Source organism: Rhipicephalus sanguineus, chromosome 3, assembly GCF_013339695.2.
Source record: "Rhipicephalus sanguineus isolate Rsan-2018 chromosome 3, BIME_Rsan_1.4, whole genome shotgun sequence".
Taxonomy (NCBI): domain Eukaryota; kingdom Metazoa; phylum Arthropoda; class Arachnida; order Ixodida; family Ixodidae; genus Rhipicephalus; species Rhipicephalus sanguineus.
The window spans coordinates 20,129,406-20,145,513 of record NC_051178.1 but is presented as its reverse complement, the minus strand read 5'-3'; the positions used below and the strand labels follow the sequence as shown (position 1 = coordinate 20,145,513).

Sequence of the window (16,108 nt, the reverse complement as noted above, 5' to 3'; positions counted from 1 at the left end):
CTGAACCGCTGAAGTGCAATGTCCATTCGACGTACATCTGGTCCAAATACTTTATCTTGCGTTCGACGTATCCAATAAATTTCGGCCTCTTGTAATTCGGTTGCGTCTAGAGGTCCTTTCTTTCTGGCGTCTGTATGTCGGCAATTCCTAGTGAAACGTTGTATCCACGCAGTTGTACGCATCAGTCGGTTATAAGAGCTGTAGTCATCGATGTTTACAATCGTAGGTTCTGGTCATACAGCTGCATTCAAACACTTCGTTTCCTCTTCTATGTCGACTATATCCTCGCTGTAGCAGGGTTCGTCGAATGTCGTCTCAGTGTGGAGAAAGTTTGGTCCTTTCCACCAAAGCGAACTTTGTAAGAGTTGTTCCGCGGTGGCTCCTCTAGACAGCAAATCGGCTGGATTCTGATCACCCGGGCAATGTCTCCACATATTCACTTCGGTTAGGGAGAGTATCTCCGCAACTCTGTTTGCTACGAACTGTCTCCAGCGCTTCGTTGAACTTCGTAGCCAATGAATCACAATCATGGAGTCTGTCCACATAACTGTTTCAACGTCCGCTAGGTTTAGGGCACGTTTCACTGTTGCAATAAGTCGAGCTGCAACAAGCGCTCCCATAAGCTCTAGTCGTGGGACAGTCATATTTTGTAGAGGTGCGACTCTCGATTTGGCTATCAGTAGCTGAACTGTTATGTCTCCATTGATGTCTCGTACCTGAAGGTAGAGCACGGCGCCATACGCAGCAGGGCTTGCGTCGCTAAAGACATGGATGGTAACCCGAACATTCTTGCCCAGGAGGAATTGACCAAAATGCCTCTTAACTTCCAACTCATTAACTATTGGGAGGCCTTTAGTCCACGCTGTCCACTCCAGTAGAATAGACTCGGGCAGGGGAGCATCCCAGGTGTATTTCTGTATCCACAGCCTTTGTACTAATAACTTCACCACCAGAACGAAGGGCGCCAAGAATCCGAAAGGATCGTACATGAGTGAGGCAAAGCTTAGAATCTGTCGCTTCGTAACCTTTGGCTCGCTTAACGATTCAAGCATCTTATTTATCGATGGCTTTAAGATATCTTTGTCAGTGTCCCATACAAGTCCAAGAATCTTCTTTCCGTTTCCTACGTCGAACTGTATCTTCATGTCTTTACTGTTGTAAAAGTTTCGTAAATGTCCATCATTTGTCGTCCACTTTGTTAGGTGCATCCCCGCCTCTTCCAAAATACTGAAGCAATAGTTGACGACTTGCTGTTCTTCGTCTTTGCTCTGTGCTCCGATGACCAAATCATCTACGTAGAAATGATCCTTCAACAGTTTGGCAGTCGAAGGGTACTTGTCTTCGACGAGTTGAAAGTGGTGTCGCAGAGTTGCCGCAAGGAGAAAAGGACTGCTGCAGGCACCGAAAGGAACCCTTGTCATGCGCAATTCTAAGTAGCGAAACGCATCTCGGTCGTGTTCAGCCAGTGACACTTGAAGAAAAGCTTTTTCGATGTCGGCGGAAATTCCAATCTTGAAGCTGCGAAACTTCAATAGTAATCAAGTATGTTGGGATTCAAATTGAGCCCTGTCCACAAGACATCGCTGAGAGAAGGAGAGTCCGAAGCGCTAGATGAGGCGTCGAACACCACCCGTACTTTTGTTGTAATTCTGTCACGTCTCACTACCGCTCGGTGTGGCATGTAGTACGTGACATGCCCGCTCGTACTGCTCGTTGTGACCTTCTCAGCAAAGCCATAGTTGTAGTAGCTCCTTATTGCAGTGTCATATTCCTTGTGAAACTCTGGTTCTCGACACAGCTTTCTTTGTAAAGACTCCAGCCTCTTCAAAGCGACATGCCGGTTGTCTTTAAGCTCGGAATAATTGCTGCGCCAAGGGAGTTCAACTTCGTAGCGTCCATTCGTTTTAACAGTTGATTCCATGAAGTTCTTCAGTACGTATTCGTCATCTTTCGAATGTCTTTCTTCGTGGGCCAGTCCCAGATGCTCCACTTCCCAGAAAGCCCTCAGTTGCTGTGAGACGTTGGTTTCCATCAGCTGTATGTTGAAGGTCCTTACGGTTTCTGGCTGGAACTTCGGCAAACTTCTGGTATCTCCATGTAATGTCCATCCCATGATTGTTTCGATGGCGGTTAATGAGTCGTCCAGTCGCTGAATTTTACCGCTGACGAGTTGCCAGTAATAGTCAGCTCCTATAAGCACGCATATGCCAGGCTCATGTGAGACCTGGTATACGGTGACATCCGCCAAACGTAAGTCCCTGTCTTTTACCCTTTCAAGCACATTTGTCTCTGTCAGTGCTGACAAGTCACTGCATACTTCTGGGACTTCTATAGCCTCTATTTCAATCGAGTTTGCGTCGTACTGGCTATGCAACGTAACGCGTACTCTTCGATAATATTTCAGAGGTGCAGAAATATTTCCGAATCCAGAGATGGTGAGCTGCTCTTCGGCCACCACGGTGGCTTTCAGCTTCCTAGACAACTCTTCTGTGATGAAGCTGCGTTGACTGCCACCATCAATTAACATTCTTACAAGGCGTTTGTCTACAGTGCCCAGAGCCCAAACTTGCGCGGCCTGCAGAAGTACTGTGCTCTTTATCGAGTCTGTAGAAGAGCTGGAAACAGTTGTCTGCGTTTCTGTATTCTTCTGCTTCCATGTTGGGTCGCACATCGTTGTAATGTGTCGTCCCTTGCATTTCGCGCAGCTTAACCTCTTCCAGCTTCTGCATTCTTTCGCTCTGTGAAATGGTTTAGCGCATCGGAAGCAACATCCCATCTTACGCAGTTTCTCTTTTTTCTCATCTAATGTTATCTCAGATGGGCAGTCATCCACCGAGTGATCTTTGCCACCACATAGCACACAACTCTCTGGATCAAGTTTTACAGCTAACATAGACGCAGAACCTCGGTTATGGTCGTTGGATTTTGGTTTTCCGGTTAAGACTCGTTTTCTGTGGTCATCCGTCAGCAGCAAAGCCTGTTCCCGGCTTCCTACTTCGAGGCTTAAGAAGTCTAGAAGAATAGACAATTCATCTAGTTGTTCACTAGTACCGCTTGAGTTTGTCGAAGACAAGGTGCGCTGAGTATAACGGAGCACCATTTCTTGTGGAAGGTTTTGAATTATTGCTGTTTTCAGTAACACTCCGTACTCTTTTTCTTCGACTCCAAGGTTACGAAGGGATCTCACGCGGGCTTTTACCTCTTCATACAGCATTTGAAGCCCTTCAAAATCTTCGCATGAGCGGACTTTACGAAGGTTTAGAAGCCGGCGCATGTGGTCATTAACAATCAGCGACTTATGGCCGAATCTTTCTTTGAGAAGATCTATAGCTGTGCTATAACTTTCGTTCGTTGTGGCCAGGCCGCTGATGACACCTTCCGCTTTACCCGACAGGTAGCTCCGGAGGTACTTCAATTTGTCCACGTCTGCGAGATGGCGGTTCTGATCAATAGTTGACTCAAATTGATCCCAAAACTCAGGCCATCTAATTGGGTCTCCACTAAACTTCGGTAGATCGAGCTTAGGTAGTTTAATCTGTGCACGTGCTTGATGAGAATCATCGTGAGATGCGTGCGTAGCTACAGCTTGAGGAGAGGATAAAATGCGTTCAGCGTGGGACTTTGCGAGGACGATAGCATCTTGATATTGCCCGACGCTGTTAATCTCATCCTCAAGATTATCGTCAGTGACATGCTATTCGATTTGGTTGTCAAGTTCCGTGAGCATCGTTTCCTTTATCTTCAATAGGTTAAGATGATCGGTTAGCTCACCAGTTGGCGTTGGTTCTGTCCGCATAAGAGTCGTCATGTCGTTGATGATCCTGGTGACCGAAGCTCGAACGGTAGCACGTTTCCGTCGTAGCTTTTCCATGTCGTCACGTCGGGAATCGAAGGCTCGTGATGACGTGGATCGTTCTTGGTTTCTCTCCCAGCGTAGTCGCGTTGTTCGCGTCGATCGGCCGTCCTCTTCAGGCAGCTCGCTTCATCGCCAGGGGTCTTCAACTGTTCTTCTATCCTGGTCACGGCACCATACTGTTGAAAACCAGGAAGCGGAGCCGTAGTAGAGAACGTCTTGTTTATTTGACGCTGGGTAAAAAACTAAAAACGGAATGCGGGCGCGCGCTCGGGCTCTTGACAAGCATATCATTTAACAATGTGTACCAGTCATTGGAACATATTGTCTTCAGATTTCAGAAATAATTTGTACACATTGTTCTGATGCCCATTCAGAAGCCGAAGCTCCCGATTTTAATCTATAGCCGCGGCATTTCTTTCAAAGGGGTATGCACATAAGCCTAATCAATGGGCTCGCACTTCAGACTGATCTCATTAGCTGAACGGCCCGCCGGCAAGCCTTCGAAGAGCATTGCGGAGTGCTAGATCGGAACTGTTTCTCGCGGTCAACAGCTTCGGTCAACTGGGCGGGGTCACTCCGGACTTATGTTCTAGCCGACTATAATCAATAGAATGTTGGCATAAAATATAATGATAGCTAGCGTTTTACAAGCCAAAACCACGGCATGATTATGAGGCACGCCGAGGTGGAGGGCTCCGGACATTCCGACCAACTGGGGTTCTTTAATCTGCACCTAAATCTACGTACAAAGGCCTCGACATTTTACCTCCATCGAAATGCGTCCGCGGCAGCCGGGATCGAACCCGCTACCTTCGGCTTAGCAGCCCAGCATTATAGAACGTTGGCAGCACGTGCAATACGCTATGCAAAGTACGCACCGGTTATGATGCCAATACAGATGGTGATACCGATGACGCCGTAGAAGACCACGCTGAGAAGTATGCCAACAGCCACCAGTAAACTGCCAGCTATAGACACTCTTCGCAGGGGCAGCTTTTGCAGGAGTACTCCCGTCACGACACCTGGAAGCGAGAACAGCGGTTATCGGAATTTCGAAAAAAGCTTGGTGAAAGTAATCTTTCTTTCATTACCCGTAGCAAGAGAGTTAAAATCGAATAAAGTAGGAATTCAGTCGCGCACTTTTTTGCCCTCCCCTCCCCCTTAGACACCGACGCTGTTGCTGTACGCAGTCCTCTCATTTCGCAAATAAAGCGTGCTTGAACCTCCATGAAACTCCTCGATGATGTAAAAACTGTGGAACCTGTGGTGCACTGCTTTCAAAAAAGTGGTGTAGTTTAAGGTCGCTGTATAAAAAAAACGAAGACCGGTACAAACAAATGATTATGACATTACGGCTTCCAGCATGCATGTCTTGTTCACAATGAAGGATCCGATGCGGAAGGTGGAGAATTCCAAGAACTTCTGTCCGACGTATTCCTTACCGCCTCTCCGAACCACAAAGCATATGACTACAAACTGCTCAATTCACGATGGGTTTGCGCACGCGCTCGATGGTCTGCCGAAAATCCACAAGCCAGACGTCCCAATGGGCCCTATTGTCGATTACAGATGTTCCCCTGCATAACCTGTCGAAATTCCTGCATCAAGTCCTAGTTCCGCTCGTCGGTCAGGGCACAACTCACGTTCGCAATTCATTCGATTTTGTCGAGAAGACCTGTAGCATCGATCGAAGATGGCGACTTCTTGGTGTCATTTGGCGTCAAGTTCACGAGCGTTCCTATAGACCCAGCTGTCAACGTGTGCACCGTTGCTCTCGAGGCTGATGCAACGTTGGCCCATAGATCCCCGATAGATCTACCGGACCTGTGCAGGCTTCTGGATTTTTGCCTAAACAATACGTACTTCGTTTTTATGGGCCATTTCTACAAGGAAAGGCACGGCACTCCCATATGTGTGGCTACTCCGGCCACCGCGGCCAACCTCCCCGTGGAAGTAATGGCAGCGCGGGCGTTACCCTCCTTTGCCCCGAAAGCGTTCCTGCGCTACGTTGGCGATTGCTTCTGCATCATTCAAAGAGACGCGGTGAGCAAATTCCTGGCCCAGCTAAACAGCCCGGAAAGTGCTATTCAATTCACTTTAGAAGAGAAGGTGGATGACAAACTTCCTTTCCTGAACGTCCTCGTTTCACGGCAGGGTCAAAGGCTAAGTTTCAGCGTGTACCGTAAGACTTCTCGCACTGGCCGCTACCTGAATTTCACCTCTGTGAACCCCGCCACTCATTGAGGACTATTACAACGCAACCAGCGTACCAAAAGCTTTTGCACGAACCCCGCGGACGCGGCTGTGGACGTGGCAAAGACTCTGGCTCACTGCGGATACCCTATACTCGCGGAAAACTTTTCTTGGCAATGAAGGGAAAGCTACGGGGGCGGAGCTTCTGCACATGTACACCTACGCGAAGTAGTCCGGTATGGCGCGCGTTTCGCACCCCTGTGCAAAGTGATGGCTACGCGCAATCAGCGTTGCATATCGACGCAGACGCCGCTTGGCGTTTGAGGTACACGTAAAAGGCGCCACTTTCTCACGCCTTCAAAAACGCAAAGTGACAACGTGTAAAGCAAAACAAATGAAAATATCTCGCTGGTGTGAGCTGCGTCCTGTCTGAAAGGGACACATGCGGAAAATAAAGGAGTATTTTTGATACCTCACGCAGAAAATACGGACACAATTGTGGGACTACATTCACGAGCGGTAGGATACTCGCGATTTGGCTCTGTAGCCTTCGCTTCATTGCCAAGAAAAGTTGTCCGCGAGTATAGGCACTTTATCAGCGCAACGACACGTCAACTGTCACTGGGGAAAACTTGACGCGCCTCCTTCCAGCCAGAGCCGTATATTCCTTCGGAGAGTTCGGCGGAGGGGCGGAGCCAACAACCGTCCAAATTTAGCGGCGGCGCTGTCCGCCATTTTGTGCCGCGGCACTATAAGCTCGCGTTGGCGTGCGCCCGCAACGCTCCGTCTCTGGCGAACCCTTTCTTCAGCGAGTTAAGGGGCTGATATACTCCAGCGTAACGTCGACGCGCGCGCACGCTCGGCACAGTGACGCTACGCTAACAAACGTGCAGCACTCTATAGGCCAACGCGCGATGCGACTGACGCGCCCAGCGTCCGTCAACGCGCCCCGGCTGCAGCCGGCGCGAGATGCGACATGCTGCATTCCACGCCGGCGACGTTATCCAGACTGAACTGCGTCTGTGTCTCTACGTGAAGAAGGGACGCCGAGTGCGCTCAATTGCGCATGCGTCAAGGCGACGTAGTGCGTCGCCTTGACGCATGCGTCGAACCTAGCGTCGCCATCTCCCGCCGCCGCGGGCTGACGCGAACGCACGTCGCAGTATAGCAGAGCCTTTAGAGCAGCCTACTGCGCTGCAAGCCCCCATTGCGACGTCCGTGCAGGTCCACGATGTTCCACGCAGCCGACACGTGCACGAACAGCAGCAAAGACACACCAGGTCGGTCACAGAGGAAGCATAAATGCCGACAGCGACGTCACGGGTACAGCATCACGAGAAACCTCGGCACGAAATGGCGTCGGCGGCGCGGAAGCGCGCTGTTGCCAGACTGTAGTGCAGCAGTTGCCAGACTGGCGGCGAGATCAAAAGAGCGCCGAACTCTCCCAAAGGGAATATACGGCTCTCTGCTTCCAGCCAGCCCACCGCCTCTATGAAGCGAGCCCCTGTACCGTACATTCTTAAACCAAGCGAATATTTGGCATGTGCCCTAGGTAAGACGTGCACGTGGCACACGTTTCAGCCAAAAAGACACGTCACCAGCTTCGGATAGTGAAAGATCCCAGAGAATTTTCTCGGTTTTTACTACATATCATACGCAGACTGCAAGGATGTTTACATCGAGGAGTCGGGAAATTACAAGAAGCGTGTACAGCAGCACACCCGTGACGTAAAGAATACATGCGTCCGCAACAACGCTTTAGCACATGGGTCGACAACCTTTTGAGGCGAAGGGCCGAGTTGCATGAAGCTGTCACGGCGGGGGCCGCACGGCAAAGTTGTCTTTGCAGGCAAAGAGAAAACATTCGGCGAATTGACAGTAATGTACAGAACTCGAATAAAAATTCTTTATTTTCAGCATGCAGGGGACAAATCTGCAATTTAGAAACATAGGTTACACCATTTGAGGTCCAAACTGCCATGTCAGCCTTCAGATAGGAAGTGACAAGAGGAAAAGGGAGGGGACGTCTGACCTCGTGCCGGGGGCCGTGTAATACTGCTACGCGGGCCGCAGGTTGCCAACCCCTGCTTTAGCAGAACACGCCGTCATAAATTACCGGAAGTGTCTTTGGGACAACGCAAGAATCGTCGCAAGAGAAAAAAATTACAGCATCTCGGCTGCAAAATGGGAGGCTGCTATTGTCAGCTCCGGGCTCGAAGAGCAGCTATGGGCAGTCCAACGGGCCCGCGACGCAGCAGAGAGACTTGGTCTTTCTGTTCCAATGTGGGAGCGGCCCGCAACGTGCTAGGGCGCGTTCCGAGGAACCAAAATAAAGTTTATTCACCCATCCATCTCGGCTGCATCTGGAACCGCTTATGATACAGATCACTTACGACACAGTTAATCGTAACGGCGGAAATCGAAGCCCGATTGACGCACGTACTTCGCATGGACTACTCAAGCCCATTTCAACGAACCACTTCTGTTGTTGCAGTGATTATGAACACTGTTTCCGTGTTGGAAGCCGAAACGTCGTAAACGTTTTGTTTGAACTGGTCGACGTGTCTTTTTTGTTTCGAGTGTACCCTCCCGGCCAGACGCCATTTCGACAAGCTCTCGACGTAGTTTAAGGTCGCGACGTTTCATACTTAGCTCTAAAGGACACGAGTTTACAGGACCCCAAATAAAATTTCACCACTTGACTTCGCGCACATAAATAACGGCGCATGATTGTTTTTGCTAATAAGGTTGCCGGAGCCACTAACCAATCATGCCATCGTGTGTCAACAGCAAAAACTCAGCCACGCTTGCTATTCGTATCACTGCACTGGAAGTGACCATGAAAAAACAAAAAGAAATGGCGAAGCTTGCACTAAGTCGCGCAAGGCTTGAAATAGCAAACTGGACGATTCTGAAGTCTAACCTGGTTGTTCTAGGTCGTTGCTAAGCTTTAGCTAGGTGATGCTATGTTTGTTCTAGGTTGCTTCTCAGTGCAGAGAGGTTCGAGTTAAACCACAGGCAGTCACAGGCACGACACGAATGTCCAAACTCCAGAGGCAGAAACTCGAGCTGAAACCGACCGTGTGCACCTCCCATAGATATACGGGCACGTCGTCGTTCGCGTAGGACTTCCGTCGTTTCGGGGTATTCTCTCGTTTTACGTACCGTTGAAGCACTGCGTACAGATGCTTGAAGCGAAGCTGAGACGTGTAGCCACAGTGTTTGCCACTGGGTCAATCTTGACGGTTTAATACAGTTTTTTCAATTAATGGTAACATCTGTAAAGAAACCTTAATTGGCGTTTGCCGTCCGTCTTTGCCTTCTTCATTTCTAGTGGACCAGCGGCGAGTAGTGGGATCAGCCCAACTTTTGTGGCATATAAGCATTCATGATGATGATAATTTTTGCACACACGGCCAGCTTCAACAGCTTCGCTGTTGAAAGATTGAGCTAGAGTCCCACCGCTAGTCAAAACCGTGGCAACATGTGGACTCAAACACACCTCTTGCTCGCCCGGCCCATCGCGAAAGGCACAAGCTTGTGCCGCGCGCACATGCGCACCGTAAAGCATCCGACAAGAATCACTGGAGGAAACGATATTCGGTTAAAACCTAAGCAAAATGTCAGCTCCCCCCACAGCCATCGCTGTCGCAGATAATTTCCACAAATGCTCAGTCCAATAGCACTTACTAATCTTCGTGATGTCAAGCGCTTCTCGAGTATTTGAGACAGCTCACTTTCCCATACAGACCCACGTCAGTGTCACTAGTTTTATGAAAAACCTGAATATCCTGATAAATTTTTTTCAGGGATTCCGTCATCACAGCTCGGCGAAACGTAATCGTTTAGATAGTAACGACGAACCTTTGGCTCTTGATATGCGTAGTACTTACACCAGCCGAGGAAAATTACTTGTGGTTCGAACGAAAACCAGCTAGCACGACTGTCTTTCACGGGTGAAGGGCAGGCGCGTCGTGGTTGTGGGAGGAGCTGCCATTTTGTGCTAGCTTGTAACCGAGTATAGGATACCATTGGACTCTAGCTATCATAGGAATGTTTGTTTGCTTCTCTGTTTGGGTTTATTGGCGCAAAAGAGACTTGGGCTATGCTGCGCCAACAGCAAAAAGCTAGAGGGGTCAGAGGTAAAAGGGCAAACTTGTGTTATTTAAAGTCTGTTGAAATAGCCTAATTCATTTAAAAACGTCATGACATTTCTCAGAGGCACAAGTTCATCGTCTCCTAAAATAAAAGATGAGTGTAACGACGTGTGCATTTTATATAATTTGTTGAAGTCTCTGCATATCCATATGTGCGCATGTAATTAGAATGTGCAACATCGTCAGTGGAGCGTGACAATGTTCACACATTGGCTGTGCTTCTTTTTCTGAGTAGATAACTGTGTGTGAGGTGTGTGTGCCCTATTCGAAGTCTGGCTAATATGACCTCAGTGGAACGTTCTTGGAGATAACAGGTTTTCTATTCTCCTAGTACCGGTTTTATGAGGTGCAATTTGTTAGTATAGTTCTTGTTCCGCTGGCAATACCATTTTTTACTCAAAGGTATCTTTATCAAGGCAAAAGCCTTAAATTCCCCATCAAACGCGAAATTTGACCGTCGGCGTCAGCGTCAAGCGGCGTCGGGGACGAGTGAGGCAAGAAATCATCATCACGTGATGACGTCACAGATCGCCAAAATGCGTGACGTCAACTTGGCGTCACTGTGACGTACCTTCACATGGTGACGTCATCACATGATATCGTAGCTTCGTCAAAAGTGGTACGATCACGGAGGCAATGGAATACCGCGTCAGGTGCCTCCGATCGTGGAGGCAGTGAAAACCACGTTAGGTGCACAAAGCTTTTGAAGGGTGGCTGGGCAGGATGAATACATCGACAGAGAAGAAAAAGAAGATGGCTTCCGCCTGCGAGTCGTCTTAAGTGAATGCATAAGGCAGCGCCAGTGAGCTTTTTTTTTTCTGTGATACAGTTTGAAGTTTGGCATTATCATCACCACATGTCCGCCTTTTCATTTTCCGCGATCCCAACGTCAGTCGGGACCCAACAAAAACGAATGTGGGTGGTAACATGAAAATGGAGTGGTTCGGACTTGCATGTGAGAGTGTGTGTAGGACATCGCCAATGAGACGTTCTCGCTCAGATCTTAAATTCAGGGCTTTGAGAGCACTTTAAGTAATCTTTGTAGATGACCGCTCTTTTGTGTTATCCCGTTACCACTTTTCGCACAGCCATCCACAGAGCGGGACTTTCAGCTGTAAAAACAGAAACAAATAGCGGCAGTCTTACAGTCTGTTTCCATGTTGTTGATACGACACTGCATCCCACGCATTCATGTGTCTTTGAACCGTCTCTTTGTAAAACTAATTGTGGGCACTCTATGTTTCTTGTACTGAGCGGAACTCTTGTCTTTCTTGCTCGTGGGGGTGCCCTGTTTATTGAGGTGCGTCAGAGAAAAGTTTACAAAACGTGTCAAGTTGCACCAAGGAGCTAGTCTAAATGGCTTTTCTGCTACATTAAGTGTATCGTATTAAGTCGTAGGCGGCTATCTATCTATCTAGCCGCCTACAAATTTGTGCTCTCGTGGACGTTTCGTTAACTGGATATAGACCGAAATGGCTATGGTGTGAAATGATTTATGACGATGAATGGCAGGTCGTAAAATGAAAATCATGATATGCATGTCATGAACGGCATGATTTACATGCCACGGTCTTGGAGCTCTCGCGCTCGGTTTGTTTTTATATGTATGAAAACTGCTGTGGTGTGACGTGTGTGCACATCGAACATGAACGGCACGTCGGCACATGAAAATCAGGAAGTGCATATCATGCACGGCGCGATTTACTTGCCACGCTGATGGCGAACTCGCGGCCGTTTTCCTAGCTTGATATACACCAAAATTGGTACGGCGTGACATGACTATATCATGAACATAAATGACAGGTGGTGACACGAAAATCGTGACATGCATGTCATGTACGGCATGCCTTACCTGCCACGCTCCTGGCGCGCTTGCGGCCGTTTTTGTGGGGAGCCTTCCCTTCAGTACCATTAGTGAGGTCACTATGGCCTCTGCGCTACGCTGGCCTGTACCAGCAGCAGTGGAGGCTTCCAGGCCTCGAGTGGAAGATGCGCATTGTGCACCTCCCGACTCTCTACGTGAGGGCTGTAGTGCCGACACTAGGTCCTGCAATTGGACCTGAGTGCTGACAGACAACATTTGAGGTACTCGCCCTCTCTGTACCGTTTGGCTGTAGGAGGCCTTCTGGGCAAACTCCACTGGTTTTCTGGCTTCGGTGTATGTGAGCTTCTCTTGTAGTGTTCATTAGTTTTTCTTTTTTTCCAGACAGGACACGTTCAAGAATATGCGACATCAGGGCCCTCGCAGTTGATGCAATGCAAATCATTTGTGCACCCCTCATCGCTGTGTCCGGTAAGACTGCAGTTCACGCACGTCGCCTTTCCTCGGCGTGCCTGAGACCCATGCCCATACCTTTGGCACCGGAAGCACCTTCGTGGATTCGGGGCATAGCGTGTCACTTTAAGGCGTAGGCACGCGGCTTGTACCGCATATTGAAGGGTTGTGCTCACGAAAGTCAGCCCTACATATCTTGTTCTGGTTTCTTTTCCTTCTCTTCTGATCACTATGTTGTGAGCGGAAATCACTCTTTGATCAGCTAAGGCTTCGTTTATTTCTTCATCGGTGCATTTTGGCAGATTATTGTAAGAGATCACGCCCTTGGCATGGTTTAGTGATCGGTGTGGTGTGACACATATACTTCATAGTCGTCTATTGTATTTAGTTTCCTGATGTTGTTGCTCCGCTGCTCGCTATGTACTTCAATCAAAAGATCGCAGGAACTCATTTTCCTAGCGTCGTAGTCGCCGTTAATGCATTCTGTGATGGCTTTGCCGATAGGGAAGGGCGGTATGTCCTGCATCAGTGTTGCACTCTTTGAAGTTATTACAGAAAATATGGTGAAGCTGTTGCGTTTGGAGTGAATTCTTTGGTTTCTTCGGTGCGACCCCGCTTTCGGAGCCGACCAGTTTTGGGGATAGTGGGATTTTTATCCATACAGAAAGGTGCCGTGTTCGGTAATCATGCTGGCCGCCCACCTTGGAGCCCAACCCGGGAGTGTATTTCAAGCACTAGCCATATATAACTACTACAAATATACGTGACCAGCCAAGGAAGACTAGTCACGCATGGTTAACCCTTGTCACCGGGAAAAAGGAAGTAAACAGAAGCAAGAAGCGGACAGGATAGATCAAAAGTGCGAGAGAAATGCAAAGATGGTAGATAGAGTAGGCTAGGAAGAGGTTACTGCCGATTTCCCCCAAGGTTGGTCAGCCTGGGTGTGCCGTCTGCATGAGGCACGGGCCAAAGGAGTGAGTTGCCTCTGCCGGGGAGCCTTAGCGGTCCAATCGCTCGGCGTCGGCTCAAGCACCAGGATCTCCTTTTCCACGGACACAGCAAAGCCACGCACGGCGAGGCGAGGGAGAAGTCGAAACCCCCCGTTAGCTCGGGTCCGTGGTGTCGCTACATACCAAACGCCTGCTTGCGCAGGCGCCTCTGCGGGGTATCATAGTGCCACCCGCGCTTCTTTTGTTATTTTTATGTAACTATAGTCCGTTGGACGCGTAGCCGCTGCCACGCGCAAGCCGCGCCCTAATGTCTGAGAACCTTCCAGACTATTTTAGGGCGCGTTTTGCGCCCTAAAAGGCAGCAGTCGGTGTGTTAGACTAAACACTTCATTTGGCAAAACTTATGGCCGGGAAACCGAAAGTCAAACTACAGCAATGCACATTGTACACAGATAGCGGCGAACAGAGCGTCGGCCGTCGATAAAACTGATCTGCAGTAAGGCGGGTCGTCATTTATACATGCGGCATCGAACATTCGAGCCTTATCGCTGGTGGCCGTGTTAGTTCCAGAATAATTTCAACAGTTCGCGCTTGCGCGCTCAGTTCTATAAGATCATAGGCGTGCGCAGGGTACCCCTTCATGAGGGGGGGGGGAGGGGAGGTTCCTCTCGGCGCCCCCCTTGGTGACTAGCCACCCCCCTCCCCCATACGCACGCCCGTGAAGAAGATTCTAAAATAGTCTGGAAAGTTGTGAGACATTAGGGTGCGGTTTGTGCAAGGCAGCGCTAGGAGTGCCACGGACTACAGTTACATAAAATAATAAAACAAGCGCGCGTGGCAGTAGGACTGGTCATTAGTATAGTAGTTTTATTTCAGTGGTCACTCAAGTACTAGTTTTCTAAACTTTCATAGGCGATATGTTTGTATAGATATTCTCCCGAGCTCTCCCATAATCAACCTGCAATACTACAAACTCGTTTCAGGTTTCAAGGGCGTATAAGCGACGTAAATTCATGTCTTGCACATCTATCCCGCGATGGCTGAATCGTCGTCCTTGCTGTTCCCATGCACTTTCAAGCCGCAGTTCCCACTATCAATACTAGCATGAAACTGGTGTACACGTGCTGCACACGACCCCTTCAGCAGCATATTACTGCGGGACCCCTTCGCATTCCTGTTTACCACTTGCACGTCACTGCTATCAACGCATTTTGCTGAAGATCACAGACACGTGTGGCATGTTCGGTATTGAAATGCAAAGGTCAGAAAAGCACGACCGATGTTTCACTTTGACCACGACATTACGATAAGGGCAGAGAGGCCGCCGGACTTCTTAACTTTTGTTTTGTTATTCCTTTTTGGCGCTCTGTGGTTGATACGCGTACGAGTTGCACGAGTGTAGTGATGCATCTAGACACCGAGTGTGATGATAACATAGTTTCATTAAAGGGACCCTGAAACGGTTTTTTGAAGTTTTGTCAGCGTTTAGGCAGGAGCATCCCCAAATCATTCGCACCAGAAATTAAGCGACGCACTGTGTACCAAGGCCGCTACGGAATTTATATCTATACCCTCCTCCTCACCACTGCCTTGCACCCTCAACTCACAGACACCCTGACATCGCCGGCGATCGCAGCGCTCTCATGAGCGCACTCGACGGTTTGAGCTTCGCGACGGGTTGCGCGTAATCTCGGAGGCCCAACAAAGACGAAGCTCGCGGAGTGGTTGATATCTGCTCCGACAGGTGCCGCCACATTACCAGTAGATCTTATTTTATTCTCCTGTACGGCGACAATCTGCAACAGCATGCGGACAAACAAAAATAATTCGAGAACGATCACCGATAAGCGTAAACTCGGGCAATGTGGTTGTGTCTTCAGGGGTGATGTTACAGCCACAAAAACGTGGATCGTGGCGTTGAATGGATAGCGAGAGCGCGACGCTCATTGCAGCGACGAGCTGAAGGGATTCCGCTCGCCAGATGCCTCACGAACATTGCACGATGTCGCAGCTTTACAAGTCACCAATTGCTAGAAATTGCTAGATACGTGGTACACAACAAGGCCGGGGCAATTAATTATGTCCAAGAAAAGAAACCTCAAGATAAACACTCTCGCTCAGCTCACGTCAACACGGAGTACGTTGTAACACAGGCAGACGACGCTCGCTGCCCACAGGAGGTTCAGTGACGTGTACTGGACATATCCAATCAGATCAGCCGCCTGCGTGACGTCGCGCTTCCAATACGACGCGCACTGGAAATGGGCGGTTTGAAAACTCGTTTGGCTGAGCCGCTGTGATCGGTGGCGATTCGCAGCTTTAAAGCCTTGTAATAAATTACACAGTTTTCGCACAGAGCTTAAATAGGTCTGTAAATGATCTTTAGGACTTGTTCTATCGGCTCAATGTGTTCGTACATAATCGTCAAAACCGTTTCAGGGTCCCTTTAAGCCTTTCCCTACCGAAGACGAGCTGGGCTCGTCCACCATGAAACAAGCATTTGGGGGTGCCGCAGTTAAGCTACCCTGATTCATTTTTTGTTGTGTTCTCTTTGGCTTCAACAGATAGCGCAGCAAAAAAATATTAAACACGCGTTCAAAGCCTGCATTTTGGTCGAGAAAGGTAAGTACTTAATTCATGTAACCGGAATTAGAAAACGACGTCCTCCTTCGTGCGC

At 49.0% G+C, this 16,108-nt stretch overlaps 1 protein-coding gene across 1 annotated transcript in view; it reads right to left on the bottom strand.

The window, feature by feature from the left end:
* Positions 1 to 16,108, bottom strand: part of LOC119386480 (monocarboxylate transporter 2) — a 42,950-nt gene that overhangs the window by 23,921 nt on the left and 2,921 nt on the right. The window contains exon 2 of the mRNA XM_049413149.1: positions 4,735 to 4,878. Within this exon, the coding sequence (XP_049269106.1) occupies positions 4,735 to 4,878 (144 nt within the window). The remainder of the gene's footprint in view (positions 1 to 4,734; positions 4,879 to 16,108) is intronic.